Raw genomic sequence first — 19,490 nt, forward strand, 5'->3', positions numbered from 1 at the left:
AATCTACACAGTGGCACGCATATATGGTTCATTTATGCATAAAAATGTGAATTTAACAATATAAACCTGTCCATGACTAGTATCGTTGACTGAATTAATTAGCAACTCTTATGCCTTGCGGTCGCTTTTTTGGCCAGCATTATTCCTGTATTGTTGTTGCCAGTAACGCGTGTTGAAAGTGAAATGAATATGGACAATAGCACCGAAACTAAACAAGAATCGTCGTCCCCTGGTAAACTGAAAAGTTTGGCAAAAGACGCTGATCTGAAAGCAGAGATGGAGAAGGCCAAGGAATGGATTAAAACTAATCCATTACCAGCAGGCAAGTCTGAGATTCGCTGATCATTTAAGTATATAAATAGCATTTATAACAGGAAGACTTGTAATATCAATTTACCCAGTTCGGAAGCCTTTTTCAGCTTTTGAGAATCTCTTATGGGCGTGTCGCTACAAACTACGGACAACCCGTGAAGAACACATGCTTTTAGTGAACGAATCCATGTTCAGTTTTAAAAAACTACAAAAACGCTGGAGAAATTATTTCAGGATCGCTCTTGGTTCTCTCACCGTTGTATCAGCCTATTTCCTTAAGACGAAATATATTGGCTATTAAATGTAACTGTCAAACTACGAAATTTTTATTTCAATATCAGGTTTATACATGGTTGCATTAGTCGAAACGGCGATAATTTCTGTTTTTATGATGGGCGCCATTTATTTTCGAACATAAAAATGGATGCAGTTAAATACCGCCAGCTTTGTTGGCCTATCAGAATGATCATTTCCCGTAGTTGCTAGGTTGGAGGAAAGCCAGGAAATAATGTCAATATATATCAGGGGAATATATAATTACACTGTACATGTTGTATTTTTGGGCGAATGAAACAAAAATATTTTTCATGCCGATTACTGATTTTTGATGGGTGTGAAACAATTTTCTGAGGGAGTAGCACCGGGGAATATGGAATTTTAAAAAGACTATCTTTTGTTAAAAAGTGAAAAATATGTTTGAAGGTCCAAAAAGAGTTCTGTGCGTGACAAATGAAGTCATGGATGCAGTCGACTTTTGATTGGATGAAGGAATCGTCATGTGACAATTCCCCCTAGAGAGAATACACGACTTCGGACTCGTTTGCAATCCCGCCTTGGAATAACTAATTTCGTTGGAAAGTTGCAAAATGTCGACTTCGGAGACGCTAAATACGGGCAAACAGAAGCTCGACAATTGGCTGCATCAAAAGAACTACTTCACTGATGTCTTGGAGAAGATCGAGCAGAAAACTGGCGTGAAGAGGATCTATCAATTTCTCGGTAATAACGGTTTCGTAATGAACCTGATCCCGCGTGTGTAGGCTAAAGGGGTTTCTTTCTTTTCAGGTTTGGTTGGAATATTTGCGCTCTATCTGGTATTCGGCTACGGGGCAGACCTTATAGTAACAGTGCTTGGTTTCGCCTATCCTGCTTACCAATCGTAAGTAGCTTTAGAGCTGTCCGATCACTCTGTTATTTGCATTCAGCCGCCATTTGCATTTAATAGAGCTGTCTACTTGAAAACCATCTGCCTTCCCGGCAAAATTGCACGTTTCTTCCTTGTTTAATCCTTCTGAAGTCGTCTCCATTGTGTAAATAATCAATTTAGACGTAAGTGAATTTTCATGCTGTTTTCGTTTTAGAGTAAAAGCCGTCGAAAGTGAGACAAAAGAGGACGACACTCAATGGCTTATTTACTGGGTGGTGTTTGGGGTTTTCAACATTGTGGAGTTTTTCTCGGACATTCTTCTCTCGTGGTTTCCTCTTTATTTCTTAGTTAAGGTATGATGAATTTGAATGTTTTTAGGCATATTCTTCGTAAATTGAATTGTGTTCGACGTCTCGCCCTTCGTGAAAAATATGCTAAACACAATCCTGTCCGCACCGGTTAAATTTTCATATTACGGACTTCGAACCTGGTCGTAAGCCAAATTGATTTTCTCAATCCATAGAATTTTCTCTTTGATTAAATACGCTTATTCAAACTGGCGTTGTATCCAACTTATAAAAAAGAAGCACAGTCTACGAGACAACTTAAAGCTGTTTTTGAGCGTTGAAATGGACAAAATAAACGTTTACGATGTAAGCTGACCTTAAAATTAAATAATAGGTTTAAATTTTATATTACTCTTCTTTGTAGCTAATATTCCTTTGCTGGTGTATGGCGCCCGTGTCATGGAATGGAGCTAACACTCTCTACCATAAAGTAATCAAGCCTTTCGTGCTGAAACACCAATCACAGATCGATAAAGCTCTTGATAAAGTTGGAGAGAAAGTAGACGCAGTAGCGAAAGAAGGTACTAAGCACACAAAATGGTTTACTGCATTGCAAATTAAAATGCATGGTGTATGCAAAGAAATTAAGCCGTCATAACAATTTCTATGTACGTACAAGTATATTTCATCTGCTCTAGTCAAAATTATATTAAAAATTCTGGATTTTAATTTAATGAGCAACATTCTGTATTGAGCGTGAAAAATTTGTTTGATCCAAAGCGAGGGTTATTAAATGCGTGACGAATTTTATTTTTTATAGTAAGGGACTGCAGTTTGGACATTATTGTCTGATAAACATCAAACAGTATCATTTGGAGTTGTAACTTTGTTAAATAATTAAAAAGCATAACACTGAGCAGGTGTTGAGGCAGTTCTAGTCGTAAACATAATCAGCTGTCATACAACTTTGAATCATCTGCGTTTTTATAACATAACCAAGATAGTATGCGCATTCTGATGGGTTAACAACCTATGGTTGTGCGGGTAAACTCATAGCAAACTTAAAGTTATTTTATAAAAGCAATAGACCACACTTTCTATGGGTTTACCAGCATGATAACCCACTCGGGATGTTGGGAGAACACTTGAAAAGTTTGTAAATTATTCACCTTCGGCTCATGATTTATAAACTTTTCTGGTGTTCTCCCAACATCCTGCGTGGGTTATGACACCGGTAAACCCATAGGGTCTATTGCTTAATTAAATAGGCCAGGTTTTGTAAGTAGTATTCTGGTAAATCAAAGAAATGGAAATACATTTCTCTGGATGGTATAACTGTAATTGAACTAACTTCATAAACTGCACCTTATCTTTTGTGTAGCCACAGACTCACTTCTTAGTCCCAGTCTCTCTGCCGAAACATTCAAATGCCCCTTTCCCCGAGCAAGTTTGGTTGATCAAACATCCCTCCCAGGGGATGGATTTCATTGTATCAAGTCCTCATCTATTGCTTGAGATAAGCGATGTTAATCTTTCTTAGGGGTTAAAGGGTTTAACACTGTTTATGAGAAGCAGTGTTAAAAAAATAGCTATGGTTGGCCAAGCTGAAAATGGTAAACAGAACTGTGGGTTTGTTGATGATTGGCTATGCATCATTAGTAAAATCCAACTAGCGGTCTATTATCAATGCTGCGTTCTGATTGGTTGAGCTACTACTAGGCTATATGTTATAGCCCACTAGAAGCGAAAAGTGCTGGCTTTGAAAACCAACTAATGGCGGCTGAATCGCACTTTGCTAGCTAAAGTTGTTTTGTCTCAATATTTTTGACCAACTAGTTGGATTTTACCAAAACAATTTATTCCTCTCACCCTCATGGTCTCTTGAGTCAATAGCCCATTTGGCCTTTGGCCTCATGGGCTATTGACTCATAGCCCATTCGGGCTCAAAGGAATAATAAATTGTTAATTATCATAACTGACTGAATGTATTTGTTCATTTGTTTTCTAGCCAAAGATGCTGCAACTGAGGCTGCAATAAGGGCTGCTACAGAATCAGACAAGAAAGATTCCTAAGATTCTGGAACAGGCGTAACAAATAAAAATAATCACTACTAAAAAAAGAACGTTGTAAGGGAAGGAGCACTTGTTGAAGTAGCTGTTCAATAAATTATACTCAATTGCAGCAAACACACTGTCGTGAAGAGACTTAGCAGTAGGAATGTTTGTCTTGTTGTAATCTTTTTTTATGGGTTTTTAGCTTTCTGTAACCAAATTTCTCCTTGTGTGTCTGAGACCCATACCATCTAAGAAATAAATATAAAAGTTGAGTTGAACAGAATCTGTATAAGACTTGGCTGGAATATTTGAAAACTAATAGGCACTTCATTACGATTGGAACACCCAGTAGAATTTTCTGGCGTATAATAAAATATTTTGAAAATGTAAGTTTGTCACCACTGTCTTTACTGATGAAAATTCCATGAAAAGGAATAAAACAAGGATGGGCTTCTTGAACATGCAATAAATAACTTGTCTGGTGCACTGAAAGATGATGAATACAAAATGTTTTGTTAGAATCATATGCTTGAAATGCCCTCTAAACTAAACAAAGTTTCCATCAAGATAAATTCAAGAAGTGGTAGATGGTGGGGGTCTCCAGAACTGTTTAACATTGTTGAAAGTGACTAGAAATGCATAAGGTGCATCTGAACCTTGGTAATAAATTTTCTATAAATTTATAAATTTTCTATAAAGTACCACCTGAGATGTTACTGTTAAACAAATTTAAATTCTTTCTTAGCTGTTTCATGCACTACAGTACTACAATGTTGTTTGGGGGTCATCCATGCGATACAAATTATGAAAATTTTCCGTCACCTAGAAAGCCTTATAATTTTGTTTTCTATGGCAACTTTCTCTTAAATTAGTTTTGTTGCTTGTTCAGATAGTTGAAAAACAGTAAATCTTCAGTTTGTATAGAAGTGATTCAAATACGTTTGATGCAATGCAATATTGACATACCACAAATATAGTTACAGCATACCTGGGTACTTTGTTTGTGACTCAAAATGAAAGAGAGAAATGGGTTCTCTCTGTAGTTTGCCATGAGTCATAACCACGATAAACCACAATAGTGACACACAAGAAAACAGACAAAATTCTGACCCAACATTTGAAAAAATTAGGGTTAAGGTTTTGTTTTGGGTGATGTTGAGTAAACATCATTTTGTTTGAAGCTTGGGAGATTTGAAAATAAAGCGATGGATGTATATTAAATATTACTGTTTGCACTATTTTTATAACCACAAGCAACCGTTGCTTGTGGTTTTTATTGTGGATAAAAATGGATTCCTTCTAGGGTACACTTTGAGTTCTGATTTAAAAGTAACGTATGCAAGCTTTTGGGAATGTGTTCTTAATAGAAAACTTATATTCTTGCTTTCTGGGGACCAAAGGACTTGCCGTGTATACTCTAGCTGTCACCATCTTTTAATTATTATTCATAGCTTGTGAGCAAGCATCCTGTTTGAAATTCTTTGCAGCTTGCTCACATGTGATATTCATATCTTGAAAATTCGAACAGAGAGCTTGCTAGCAGGCAATAATGTGGGCAGCATTTGTAATGAACTCATTTACAGTTCCTCTATGATTTATTTCACATATCCTATGTAAATCGCTTTTTGGTAGTTATTGCAATTGAACTATTAAATTTATAACGGTGTATGTAATTATTTTAGGCTTCTAAGCACAGTAGAGTTAAAAATTAATTGATTTGCTGGCACCTAATTGCACTATAAATAAACATGCGAGTTTCTCTTAAATGTGTTGGTTCTGTCTGTCCAGTTTTGGTAAATTACCATACAGGTCTTAGGAGCCACCAATTTCTTTCAGTTTCATTGTTTCAGGGCTCTGATTCATGTCCATTAAAGTTAGGTCCGTTGACATTACAGTCAACTTCCTTTATTGCGGACACTGTAGGGACCTCAAGTTAGTGTTCTCATTAGCGAGAGTCCGTAATAGCAAGAGTTTCAGTCGAACGTCTGTAATTTGTTCTTGCCGGGGATTTAGCTGCTGTCCATATTATTGGGGTGTCCGCAAGGCTAGAGTTGACTGTATTCTGTTCCGTCTGTGGATTAATACTATAACGATAATACGAGACAAGTTTACAAAGGAACAAAACATCCTGGAGGACATATGTCTTGAGTAGGCTTGTGTCTTTGCAAGTCAACTTTTAAACGAAAAGAAACATCTTATTCGTCATCTCTTTAATAGATCCACATTAAACACAGCTGTGGCACAGTCATCCCACCCAATTCCATCTGGAAAAAAAATATGCTATTCTCCTCTCCATTCTCTTATTATCGCAAAACATCAATTAAGTAGACGCGTAACGACACAGAGCCAGAGGCGACAATCACATGCTTTACAGAATTATCACGGGATTCGGTAATGGCAGACGGATGGTAGGCATGAGTTATTTCCAGCTGCAGTGAATTTATTGCAGAGACGGTGAGAGTAAAACGGGGGGAAATACGAACAAACATTTCTTCGTAGCAGTTAAAATACAAAGTTGCTTTTAATTAAGGCCGTACAATGAAATTAATTTTATGTGAAATAGATACCGTACTACAGTGACTCGAAGAAAGTGATTCGTAGTAGGCACTAAAACCTTCCCAGAATCCGCACCCACCAAGAGTACAAAAACACTTCCTAGAATCCAAATTGGTTTCTGGGAAAAGCTTTATTATTCTGGGATGTGTCTTGAATTCTGAGACGTGTTTTGGATTCTGTGAAGTGTTTTTTCCCTACGAGCTATTGAAGGTATCAAACTTAAGCAAGTTTATAACTAAGGGGGTCTGTCTGGGTATGAGTCCCTTTGTTATCAGGTGTAAACAAGGTCGGAAAGAGAAGTCCGAGATTTACAAAATCGGCTCGTTACTTTGTTGTTCAGTCATTGAACCCAACTATGAACGACCAATACTTCATTTTGGGTATAGGCGAGTCGCTGAGGGTTTGAAACCCTGACCCTATTTGGGGCAACACCCTTAATCCCCCAATAGACCTTTTTACCGTTACGGCGGCCATATTGAATTAATTCGATTTAAGGAGTATTATAGGATGCCCAGGGGGAATAAGCACATTTCGTTTGTATTTTCGAGCGCTTTTCGGGACATTTTTTCTTAAAGTTTTCTTAGAATAAGATTGTAATGGGAAAAAAGATCCTTGTGCAGTGTTTTGATGTAATAATGATCGCCTTTTTCCCGAGAAATATACACTGAACAGTCCGGAATATCCCTAAATTTAAGGACAGGGCCAACTGGTCACGCGACACTTTTCAACCAATGAGAAGGCGCGCTTGTGTTTATCAACAAACAAATCAAAACATCGCCCCAGTGATCAAAAATTTTCAAAACAACGGACGGAGTCGGACAGAATCAGTCATCGTTTCGAGGTTCTCAGGCATATTTTTAAGACTTTTCATGAGGCATACACAATTTTTTAAGTGGACAGCGTATCGGAAGCCTTATTGGAAGTGTCTCGTGAAATATTCAGCACATATTGTGGCTTATTCTTCTTTTATCTTTTAAACAACGCGATGTATAGGAGAGATTTTGGTCGGCTTTCAAGGTAGGTGAACAAGTATCTATTATTTTTTCGATCCACAGATTTTTTACAAAGTTCTAGATATTTTTCCTCGATTGTCATATCGATTAACTTTTATCGTGTTGAATGTGGGGGTGGCAGACAACCTAGAATTTAGGTAGACAATTTTTGAATTCCGAGGTCCAAAACACGTACTTTTTCCACTCCCGGGTTGCTCACAAAAGCCGGGGAGTAGATATAAATGCAAATTTTGCGTTTAAGTATGTTCACAGATAGACAACAAACTTTCGCAATTAATTATCTCAGTGAAAAGTAAAATTAGTAAAAAAATACTATGCATATATATATACTGATACAAATCTCGCAGTTAACCATTTGTCATTAACTGCGAAATTTCTCTCTGTTTATAGTAACAAACACAAATCTCGCAGCTAACCATTTTTCAGCAACTGCCAAATTTGTCTCTGTTTATATGAAGGAACAGAAATCTCTCTCGCAGTTAATCATTTCCGTTGACTGCAAAATTTCGCTCTTTTAATATTAAGAAACCAAATCTCGCAGTTAACTATTTGTCGATATAACTGCGAAATTTCTCTCTGTCTATAGTAAGAAACACAAATCTCGCAGTTAACCATTTTTCAGGTAACTGCAAATTTATTCTCGGTTTATATAAAGGAATGCAAATCTCGCACTTGACCATTTTCTCGACATTTTCCGTTAACTGCAAAATTTCTCTTTGTCAATATGAAGAAACACAAATCTCGCAGTTAACCACTTTTCGTTAACTGGGAAATTTCTCTCGATTTATAATAAGGAATGCAAATCTCACACTTAACCATTTTTGTTAACTTCGAAATATCTCTCTGTTTACGTGAAGAAACACAATTCTCGTAGTTAACCATTTTTCATTAACTGCTAAATGTCACTGTTTATATGAAGGAACAGAAATCTCGCAGGTAACCATTTTTAGTAACTGCGAAATGTCTCTGTTTATATGAAGGAACAGAAATCTAGCAGGTAACCATTTTTAGTAACTGCGAAATGTCTCTCTGTTTATGTGAAAAAACACAAATCTCGTAGTTAACCATTTTTATTAACTGCGAAATGTCTCAGTTTATATGAAGGAACAGAAATCTCGCAGGTAACCATTTTTAGTAACTGCGAAATGTCTTTCTGTTTATGTGAAAAAACACAAATCTCGTAGTTAACCATTTTTATTAACTGCGAAATGTCTCAGTTTATATGAAGAAACAGAAATCTCGTAGGTAACCATTTTTATTAACTGCGAAATGTCTCTGTTTATATGAAGGAACAGAAATCTCGCAGGTAACTATTTTCTGGGTTACTATAGCTGACAAAGATCGATATAAAGACCGGCGATTTCCGTCTTGGGTGAATCTATCCGTGTAAACTTCATGTCCTGTCAAAACCAAACCACAGTCATTCCAAAACATTGCGTACATTTTTAAAGCAATGCAATTGCTGAAAATTCATCACGCAAAACAAAATGGTTCACGAATCAAGTTTCGAATCTGTTGATGTCACCCTTCATTCAGCTAGGTCACGTTGAAATAAAAAATTTGTTCACGTGGACATGTCGGTTCAATTTCCTCCGTCTTCTCGAGTCTGGTCTTTCGAACCTAGTGGGAAACGATTTTAATGAAAAAATTTAAAAATCGTGATTTTAATCACTAATAAAAAATTTAAAAAATCGTGATTCACCAGAAATAAATAGCCTAATCATGCTTCACGTAACTAAAAAGTGTTAGAGACCCTTTACACTGACAAAAGACAAACTTGAGAGGGAGATGTCCGAAATTCCAGGTGAGCCAAAGCATTCCTGAAAATGGCTGGGCTTTTCTGACTTCTTTATCACAAAAAAAATCCTTTGTAAGTTGAAACAAATGAATTCTTGAACTGGGGACAAGCAATTTTCACCAGCCATTGTCTGGCAATTATCAACAGCAACATTGGCGGGGTCGCTTCATGTTTTCATTAGATTCTCAAAGAGATCGGTAGTGTGTCATAATGGGTCCCATTATGGCTCTTGTAGATATTTAATTTACTACTCATTTACTATCAGATTCCCTGTTTGAAGTCTACTTATACGTACGTAAGTTTAACCATTAAACTAACTTGATTTGGAAAGCAAAAAGAGGAAAAACTCGAGGTTCATAAATTGCTTAGCGCGCGTGCTTGCCTTATATAAGTCCTATTGAGCTGTTAAGAACAAAATCTTTATTTGCGCACGCCCGAAGAAAGATTTTCTTCATGAAGACGTGTTCAGCTGTTTCTCGTCTCTTTTCCTAAGAACTAAGTACCCATAAATTGATGACCATGATACTTAAGCTTTCTAGCATTTTTGGAGTTGAGCTTGTTGCCACTCAGCCAACAGCAAAAACGGGGAAAATGTTTCGCAAATAACAGAGCCTGAAAGACTGACATTCCAGCTGACATTCAGCTGGAAAAAGACCACAAATTGGTCTGTGTCGGGAAATATCTAATTTGTAGTGATATTTGGCATAAAATGACCATGAGTGATATTTCAAAATTGTTATACGAAATTTCACGAGCCATTAGGCGAGTGAAATTTGAGACAATTTTGAAATATCACGAGTGGTATTTATGCCAAAAATCACGTACAAATCATGCTTTTATTTGTTTATACTACTACCCACAAAAGGTTTGTAATTTTCACATGTTAGTATTTGCTCTAAGCCAATCAAATTGCAGAAATTTCTCATGTAGTAGTATAGAATTTAAAATAAACTTGTTAAGGAAAAACTGGTTAAGTGCGAGATTTGAGTCTTTTACTATAAACAGACAGAAATTTCGCAGTTAAGGAAAAATAGTTAAGTGCGAGATTAGTGTTTTTTACCATGAACAGAGAGAAATTTCGCATTTAACGAAAAATAGTTAAGTGCGAGATTTCTTGTTTCTTACTATTAACAGAGAGAAATTTCGCAATTAAGGAAAAATTGTTTAGTGCGAGATTTGTGTTCTTTCATGTAAACAGAGAAATTTCGCAGTTAAGGAAAAATGGTTAACTGCGAGATTTGTGTTCTTTCATGTTAACAGAGAAATTTCGCAGTTAAGGAAAAATTGTTTAGTGCGAGATTTGTGTTCTTTCATGTAAGCAGAGAAAAAATTTCGCAGTTAACGAAAAATAGTTAAGTGCGAGATTAGTGTTTTTTACCATGAACAGAGAGAAATTTCGCAGTTAACGAAAAATAGTTAAGTGCGAGATTTGTGTTCTTTCATATTACTAAAAGTAACAGAGAAATTTCGCAGTCAAAGAAAAATTGTTTAGTGCGAGATTTGTGTTCTTTCATGTAAACAGAGAAATTTCGCAGTTAAGGAAAAATGGTTAACTGCCAGATTTGTGTTCTTTCATGTAAGCAGAGAGAAATTTCGCAGTTAACGAAAAATAGTTAAGTGCGAGATTAGTGTTTTTTACAATGAACAGAGAGAAATTTCGCAGTTAACGAAAAATAGTTAAGTGCGAGATTTGTGTTCTTTCATATTACTAAAAGTAACAGAGAAATTTCGCAGTCAAAGAAAAATTGTTTAGTGCGAGATTTGTGTTCTTTCATGTAAACAGAAAGAAATTTCGCAGTTAACGAAAAATAGTTAAGTGCGAGATTTGTGTTTCTCACTATTAACAGAGAGAAATTTCGCAGTTAACGAAAAATAGTTAAGTGCGAGATTTGTGTTCTTTCATGTTAACAGAGAAATTTCGCAGTTAAGGAAAAATGTTAACTGCCAGATTTGAGTCTTTTACTATAAACAGACAGAAATTTCGCAGTTAAGGAAAAGTTGTTTAGTGCGAGATTTGTGTTCTTTCATGTAAACAGAGAGAAATTTCGCAGTTAACGAAAAATAGTTAAGTGCGAGATTTGTGTTTCTTACTATTAACAGAGAGAAATTTCGCAGCTAAGGAAAAATAGTTAAGTGCGAGATTTGTATCAGTGTAATTAATATGTATTTATAGTAAAACCTCGCGATTAACTAATTGCAAAATTTTGCTTCGTATATTTGAGTGAGTAAGAAACTAGCAATTAATTAATTGCGAAGTTTCACTCTGTATATATACAGAGTCGTTTATTTGCGAATTTTTGTTTTTGTCTATAGAGATACTTAAATGCAAAATTTGCATTTATCAAATCACCGCAAAAGCCGTGTTATTACTTTTTTTTCGAACTAGTACGAGCCTTTGCCTTTTTTCTTTTCAAGGCCAAAACAACTTTATTACTCTTGTGGATATTCACGTCCAACATCTCGCCTCACTTTGCCGAATTTGCGTGGATGAAATTGAAGATCATAAGCGCAAGGTAGATACTAACCGCTTTGTTTCTGAAATTCACTAATCTGGAAAGATTTAATGTTGTTGGATTCTCCAAATGAACATCCGCCGTTAAAAAACAATCAAAGAAACAAGGAAAATCTCAATTGTAAATGCTGTATTTCGCTACTCATTGAACATGCAATCATTATCTGGGATAAAATTAAAACATTGCAGGTACTACAGCAAGCAAAGAAAGCACCAGATGCGTGAAGTCAACACGAAACAACACAAAAAAACAAACAAGAAAAATTAATAAATTTGAACTACTATTTCTATTCTTGTTATGATGACTGGTTCTTTGATTCTTGTCCTGTAGAAGTTAATAGGTAGTACCAATGCTGCTTTGTACGATCTCAACAAATTTTCACACTCTCTCTAAGGCTATTTTTACACGGGACGAGTTTGCTTCTATCAAAAATCTTGCAAGCCATGCCAGTGAAGCCACGACCTCTGCGATCGGTCCGGAATCAGTTCGAAGACCCCAATGATTCCTTGCAATGATTAATGCTCTTATTCTCTTACATGACATGTTTTCTTTGAAATATTAAATTTGAAACCTAGACGAGTACTGTAAGCTCATCTTTAATTCTGTCTGACTCCGTCCGTTGTTTTGAAAATTTTTTATCACTGCGGCGATGTTTTGATTTGTTTGTTGATAAACACAAGCGCGCCATCTCATTGGTTGAAAAGTGGCGCGTGACCAGTTGGCCCTGTCCTTAAATTTAGGGATATTCCGGACTGCTGAAAGACCATAATTCTAATACTAAACTAGAAAAAGGCGATCATTATTACATCCAAACACGGCACAAGGATCTTTTTTTGCCATTACAATCTTATTCTAAGAAAACTTTAAGAAAAAATGTCCCCAAAAGCGCTCGAAAATACAAACGAAATGTGCTCATGCCCCCTGGGCATCCTATAATACTACTTAAATTGAGTTAATTCAATATGGCCGTCGTATCGGTAAAAAGGTCTATTAGGACAGACTCACAAAACACCAATATGGCCGCCGAAAACGCGGCTCATACTCACGCATACTCGATGAAAAAACCTGTGAAAATCAGGAGTGACGTAAACCAATGAATACAAAGAAGCCACTGAGTCAACACAACAGAGCCCAGTAAAATAACAGCTTGAAAAGAAAGAAAAACTTCGCAGGTTTTAACACCGAGGTAAACTTGAAAATACTCTACAGACGACAGTGCGATGTGTCCGTACATCTCTCAGTAACTTTTCAAGTTTTTGAATAGATGTATATTTTTCAATATTGGCCTGATTAACACCAAACTTGAAGATTTTTACAGCTCGATGAGCTATTATAGTATGGGTCTTGTCGTGATAATCAAAATTTTACGTACTTGTACCCAGCCGCCCTCGGTTTGAGGCTTTTCACAATAAACTTGCAGTTCTGAGAAACACTGTGCGGAAGTAGAGAGTGAAGTTCTTGGAATTCGCTAATCGATGCAAATAAGTTGAGTAATATGAAACAATACCGGTTTTTGAACATCGATTAAATATATGAAGTAAGTTGTCGATATTTTTTTATCAACCTTTTCAACACTCGATACGACGTTTTCGATGTCATGGCGTAATCATACAAACAGCTGAAATACAGTTTACGAAATCCTTACGCGCAACTTTCACCCCTCTTCGATTTATCTTACCCTGAGAGCAGAGGCCCTTCGATCTTCCTAGATAGGTCGGGAAGACTTGTCTAGGAAGATCGAAGGGCCTCTGCCCGCAGGGTAATTTATCTCTGCCATCAAAGAAAATCAAGACGATGTCGGTTTTCTCACGTTCGCATGGTACTGGTCACCTGAGCAGTGCTGATCATTAATGAAGTGAAACATCGATATTTTCTGCCAACCTGAATAGCCATAACATTGATTAAATGGTATCGGTATAGGCCTAGATAGATTTTGCAAAATCACCAGACCATCTCCTTGTTTTGAATTGTTGCTACAGATAAAAATTAATTATGGCTTTTATCGACTTTTAGCAAGGACGCGAAAAATGACTACAGACTGGTTGATGATAGGGTTTGAAGAATGCTATCTCCGAGCTCAAGCAGAAAAGAGAACGTAATACTTAAATTGTTTGGCTGTTGATTGTGAAGAGAAGTTTCGTTGAGCAGGAAGGGAGCGCTCACTATCATCACGGTCGCAACTGAAGAGAGAGCCTACATGTTTGATGTGCTAAATTGGGAAAAGCCGTATTCAGTGCTGGACTTGCCCAAATACTTCAAGTCGTAGGAAAAGCTGATGTTCGACGGTCGACATTTCAGACGCACTTTTGCATCAATTCAGCGTAAAGCTTCTAACGGAAGTCTTAGATCTTCAGCTTCCTGAAGTTATCTACCGCCGCGAGACTCTCCACCTGCTCCTCCTTCTCCCCCGGAAACTGAAAAAATCTGAAAAAACTGAAACTGATCGTAGTAATCGTCGCAGCCAGCCAGCGAACGCATTAAATAGAGAAGATTTATGGGTTTCGTTGTTGCCTCGAGCAGTACGATCAGGATGAAGAGTTACTCAAAGTAAAGAAAAAGGTAAGGGAGGTCTTGGAGAAAGACGAGGAAGTGTGGAAAAAAGACCCCTCTTAAGTGAATAAATAGAGTACTGTACAGTGGATACAATGGCGACGTTCAAATTGTACGAGAAGATGAAGGATGTAAACGGGGGAGAACTGGAGTGTCTGCGCGTTGCATCTGAAAGATATATACGTCGATATCTACCGAGGCCGCACTGAACGGTCCTTTGATGACTACGAAATAAATGCCAATCTTCCAATCGACATCATTCCAGATAAGGGAGTTACTCTCACCTTTGCACCCGCCAATACCTCATACAGCAGTTGTCCTCGAATGTTCCCTCAAGAATTTAGTGTAACGCAGCAGGGTCTGTAAAGAAGGAAAGCGACTTGAAGATGTGGAAAAACAGACTATACAGGAAAGATCGAAATAACGGCAATGATGTGTAATATGGAGACGATGAAAATTTTTGTTTCTGAAAGGCAAGCTTCAGCTGGTGGTGGATAGAGAGCTTCGTTAGGCTCATTTCTTAGCCACATGAAAACGCAGAAACTCATGACAATCATTGCATGTCTGTTTTCTTTCTTGGTGTACTGTTGAGAATTACATGATTAATTTATTTCCTTGGTCTCGTTTCTCGATAGTCTTGATATTTGTCGAGCCCGTAACGATATTTCATGTACTGTCGAGGAGCCGAGGTGTACTCTTTAGCCTAGAAAATTGAGAGAGCAGAACTAAGATTTTTATTGTTTAGTTTCGAAATCTGAATCTCATTGTAAAGCCCAGTAAGTAAAAAGTATGTAAAAAATAAATGATCATAACAATTAAGCTTTCCGGGACTTACAAATTATCGCAACTTTTAAGAATAATTATGTTCGTTTGCTTCAATTAGACCAAAAACATATGGGTGCTTGAATCAGTCAGTTATCAGTTAGTTTTTCAGGGATCTCTCAGCTATATATCTTTTAAAACTTCAGACGATGTCACAGTTATTAGTCGCTTCTTTGGAAACCAGATTTAGCAAGTAAAAATTTTGACCAATTTTGAGTTATTAGTTAAACCCATCCAGAACATCTGCAATCGGGCATTGCTCAATTTTTTAACTCGGGGTCCGTAAATCTAACTGTAGGCAAGTCTATTGCTTTATCAGTTCGCGCAAATATAGCTAAATATGGAGTCATTTCTTAAAAACCATTCTAAATCTTTGGGGGTCGACCCAAAACATTTAGAATGGTTTGTAACTGGAGTTATCAGAGCATAACTGGGCTAATATCTCACAGACAATTTGCCCCGAAATGCTCATTTTTGGCAAGTAGGCCTCTTGGACGTTGTTCTTTCCGAATATCCTTACAAATTCCAAAATTTCAGACATTTAATTTTTATAACGACATCACTTTAGTACTCTATTGACTTTAATTAAGGGCCAGATGACAGGCCTGACCTTTCAAGTTCTCAGAATCTGTGCGGAAGTAGAGAGTGAAATTATTGGAATAAATTTAAGCTACAACCAGTTGCAGAAATGTTGAGACACTCCGACGGAAAACAGGCCTTTTTTACTTCAAATCGCTGCAAGTCACACATTTGTGAGATATAAAACTCACCCCCTCCATTCACTCCATTCAGAGTTGTTTTTCCAAGCCTTTTGAGCACGTCTTGTATTACTAGGAACTTTGACGAGGGATTCGAAGGGAGGGGGGATCACAAGCACAAGATCATGGACAGGAAGGTCAAGTATCTTTGCAACTGGTTGTAGTTGATGTCACGTTTTCAGGAAAAGTCTTGTGAAAATGAAAATGAGTATCTTGCTAGTTTGATTTTTCTTATTTTCTTCATTAACTGGGAGACACTTGTAGTAAGTCATTACATACATCCGGGTTACCGTAAGAGATGATGGTGGTTTTAACTTTCATGTCTTTTCTGAGAATCAGTGCGGAAGTAGAGAGTGGAATTCTTAGAATATGCTATTCGAATATGCTGTTCGAAGGGAGTAAAATTAGTCAACATAGACTGGTCAATATTGGCATGATGATGAACATCGATAGGATACGTGTACGGAGCTATCAATTTTTCTTAGCAACTTTTAGCGGATACATTCTCGATACATCATGACGTCACCATGAAAACAACCATAAAGTAGCCAAAGACGATCTGACTCTATTTTCGTTTCACCCGACCACAAGATAGATTGCTGCAGACCTGCTAAAATTTGCCGGGCTTAAGTCAGGTTAAGTAAGTCCTGACGGGCAATTTCCTCTCCCATCGGGTAATGGATTTCACCAATCGAACAGTAGAAGTGACCACGTGAACAGTATGACAGTATCGAACCAACCAATGAGTAGAGAAGAAAAAAAAATCGATATTTACAGACAAAACCAAGTATTCGCAAACTCAAAACGCCATCGACGTTGTTTGGTGCACGTTGTAGCTTGTCACAGCTAACAGAATGGCTCGCAAGGACGCAAATGATTACAGACTGATCGATGACAAACCAAGCCTAGAGGATGCAATCGCTGAGCTAAAAGAGATGATAGAACGTGACATTGTCTTAGCCGTTGATTGTGAAGGTGTTTCGTTGAGTAGAAAGGGAGCGCTGACTGTCATCACTGTCGCTACTGAAGAGAAAGTCTTCATATTTGATGTGTTAAAATTGGGACGATCCGTATTCAGTGCTGGACTTGCCGAAATACTTGAAGACAAATCCCATGAGAAGCTGATGTTTGATTGTCGACAAGATTCAGACGCCCTCTGGCATCAATTCCACGTAAGACTGACGGGAGTCTTGGATCTTCAGCTTCTTGAAGTCGTCTACCGCCGCGAGATCTCTACACCCAAAAGGCAGCCTCCCACGCAAAAGTATTATCGTCGTAGCCAGAGGACGGATGAAGTAGAGAGAATCAATGGTTTTCGTCGTTGCCTCGAGTTGTATGTTCAAGATCAAGACTTACTCAAAGTAAAGGAAGACGGAAAAAAGATCTTAAAGAGAGACGAAGAAGTGTGGATTAAAAGACCCCTGGCAGAGGAGTTGATACAGTACTGCATTGTCGATACAAAAGCAATGTTCAAATTGTACGATAAGATGAAGGATGTCTTCAAAGGACAGCAAGAACGTCTGCGATTGGCATCCGAAAGATATGCCGACATGTACCGAAGCCGCTTTGTACGGTACTTCGATGACTACGAATCGAATGCATTTCTCCCACTCGATATAATTCCAGATAAAGGAACTCTCAATTTCCCTCCTGCGAATACCTCATGCACCTGTTGCCATCGAATGTTCCCTCTAGAAGAATTCAGTAAGACGCAGTTGAGAAACAGAGAACAGAAATGCAGGGTCTGTAAAGAGGTAAAGCGACTTGATGATGTGGAAACAAACAGACAAGCAAACCGGGCAAGATATTACAATGACAATTATAGTTCTGACGATTATGTGTATTACGGAAGCGATGACGAATATTTTTGCTGGTGATAATGATGGAGCCTGATTACTATTGCGACAACGCAAAATCTCATGATTCTCAGGACTGCGTTGCCGGCCTGTTCCTGATAATTCGCTCTAACCTAAACAGACAGTGTTAATAATAAATCTTGCTGTGTGGCATCGCTGTTAGCTCGTATTTATTTAGAGGTAAAGTTAATAATTTAATATTTCGTCTCTCTATTATCCTAGTCTTGTACTCCTTTGGGGTCGGTTTCTTGTAATAATTTTTGGGACACTTAAGATGAACAGTAGTCATTTTTTAGCCTCAAACTATTTCGTCAAATTAGAGCTACTTATAATTTTATTGTTTTCTGTTTGAGATAAAAATTTGAATCGTAATGAGCAGCCTTGTGAAATAAAAAAGGAAATAAGCTTTCTTTTAACTGAACTTTGTAGAAATAGGCCACTGGACCTTACCCATGTGACACGAATTAAGTTTACACAAGAAATATTCGCTTAAAGTTCTGTGAAGGAAGTTAATTTTTCAGTCATAAATACACAGTTAATGAGTCAGTATACAATCTGTGGGTGAAGCAAACGAGTGACGTTGTAGAGCTACATTTGGAAAGGGTTGCTTTTATTCTATATGTATTACTTATTCTTAAGATGCTTTGAAAAAAGATTATCAAGAATTTTTCATAACAAGTAACCTACGTTATTTTCGTCAGCCGAACAAGTTCCTAAATCATGCCGCTCTCTAAAATGCTACGAAAGTTCAAGATGGCATGAAAATTCCAGATTTCGTGGTCTAACTACAGCTTTAGGTAGTTGCAATTTGAATTTGTTAAAAAAATACGTGTGTATTAACAGCCAGAGCGACAGCTTCCCGTGTACAAAGAAATTAACTGTCCTATTTATTACATTAACTGTGCATTTCTACTGTTTTTTGTCCGGCCGAATAATTAGGGGTTATTTTCGACGGCATTGTATTTCTTTCAGATGATGAAATTTACGGCACTATCTCTATAGTAACGAATTAACGATTTGGCGCATGCTCAAAGAAAACCACGGACGGCTCGCTGAGGAGGTTTCTTGGGGGCGTAAACAAACCAACTACGGGATTGACTAGTAGCCTACGTGCATACACCCCCTATCGGAGAGGGAGGGGGGTGTCTGTACGCACACGAACGACTTTACAAATGCTAAGAGCCATGCCAGAAAGAAACCTCTGCTCGCAGGATGGTTTCGCGAAGAATGAATAGCCAGACTACTGCCTCAAAACATAGCAAGAACAGAAAGAATACAACTCGACAGATGACATCTGCTATTTGAAGAATATCTGCTGGACGAAACATCCCTTTTATATTATATCCTGAACTTGCCGAGAAACAGGCAATTGAAGATGGGAAATTAACATCGATCGAGGTAAGCTAGAGAAGAATTCACTGGAGATCAATTGAGAACCGGAGAACAAAAATGCAGGTTCTTTAAGGAGATACAAAGCTGGCGGAGGTAGACCGGCGAAGACGAAGTCCACCAACACAGACTAGGAAGCCATCACATTTAAAATATCTTTCTACATGCAGTATTTAGAGGTAGATCTCTGATCAAATTTTAACTTGTACATAACGCACATGGCCGGCCTTTAACGATATTTTCAAATTAAAATTAGTAGAGGAGACGAGCTATTAAAGCCGACAAACCAGATGAAAACTTCAGTTTTGTGGTGGGAGCTCCCGACCTAATCATTTGGCTTCATAACTATATGTTGTAATCAGCAAAGATCATGTAGTGTTCGGACGATACTGTGCGAGGTTCTAGTAGTAGTAATAAGTAAAATAATTATAAGA

General features: G+C 37.5%; 2 protein-coding genes and 1 pseudogene across 3 annotated transcripts; all 3 read left to right on the forward strand.

Moving 5' to 3' along the window:
- Positions 1-168: 168 nt before the first annotated feature.
- On the forward strand, positions 169-5,567 carry LOC140937078 (receptor expression-enhancing protein 5-like). 2 transcript variants are annotated; one of them, XM_073386610.1, is made up of 5 exons: positions 169-322; positions 1,378-1,471; positions 1,674-1,812; positions 2,171-2,327; positions 3,755-5,567. In XM_073386610.1, the coding sequence occupies exons 1-5, from the start codon at positions 184-186 to the stop codon at positions 3,817-3,819; spliced, it is 594 nt and encodes a 197-aa protein (XP_073242711.1). In that variant the 5' UTR covers positions 169-183; the 3' UTR covers positions 3,820-5,567. The 2 variants fall into 2 exon arrangements, with proteins under 2 accessions (XP_073242711.1, XP_073242712.1); XM_073386611.1 differs by lacking the exon at positions 169-322 and adding an exon at positions 1,132-1,311.
- A 7,646-nt stretch (positions 5,568-13,213) lies between these two features.
- Positions 13,214-14,655, forward strand: LOC140936766 (uncharacterized; annotated as a pseudogene).
- A 1,750-nt stretch (positions 14,656-16,405) lies between these two features.
- LOC140936293 (uncharacterized) lies at positions 16,406-19,450 on the forward strand. Its single transcript, XM_073385741.1, has one exon. It carries the CDS (start codon positions 16,666-16,668, stop codon positions 17,686-17,688), a length of 1,023 nt encoding a protein of 340 aa, XP_073241842.1. The 5' UTR covers positions 16,406-16,665; the 3' UTR covers positions 17,689-19,450.
- The last annotated feature ends 40 nt before the right edge of the window (positions 19,451-19,490 follow it).

The sequence above is a fragment of the Porites lutea genome, chromosome 5, assembly GCF_958299795.1.
Source record: "Porites lutea chromosome 5, jaPorLute2.1, whole genome shotgun sequence".
NCBI classification, from domain to species: Eukaryota; Metazoa; Cnidaria; class Anthozoa; order Scleractinia; family Poritidae; genus Porites; species Porites lutea.

Bases quoted from the DNA above. Each gene is read 5' to 3' on its own strand.
- LOC140937078 (XM_073386610.1), top strand. From the start codon at position 184: ATGAATATGGACAATAGCACCGAAACTAAACAAGAATCGTCGTCCCCT. The intron at 323-1,377 runs GCAAGTCTGAGA...CTTTCTTTTCAG, and splicing joins AACTAATCCATTACCAGCAG to GTTTGGTTGGAATATTTGCG. The intron at 1,472-1,673 runs GTAAGTAGCTTT...TTTTCGTTTTAG, and splicing joins GCCTATCCTGCTTACCAATC to AGTAAAAGCCGTCGAAAGTG.
- LOC140936293 (XM_073385741.1), top strand. From the start codon at position 16,666: ATGGCTCGCAAGGACGCAAATGATTACAGACTGATCGATGACAAACCA.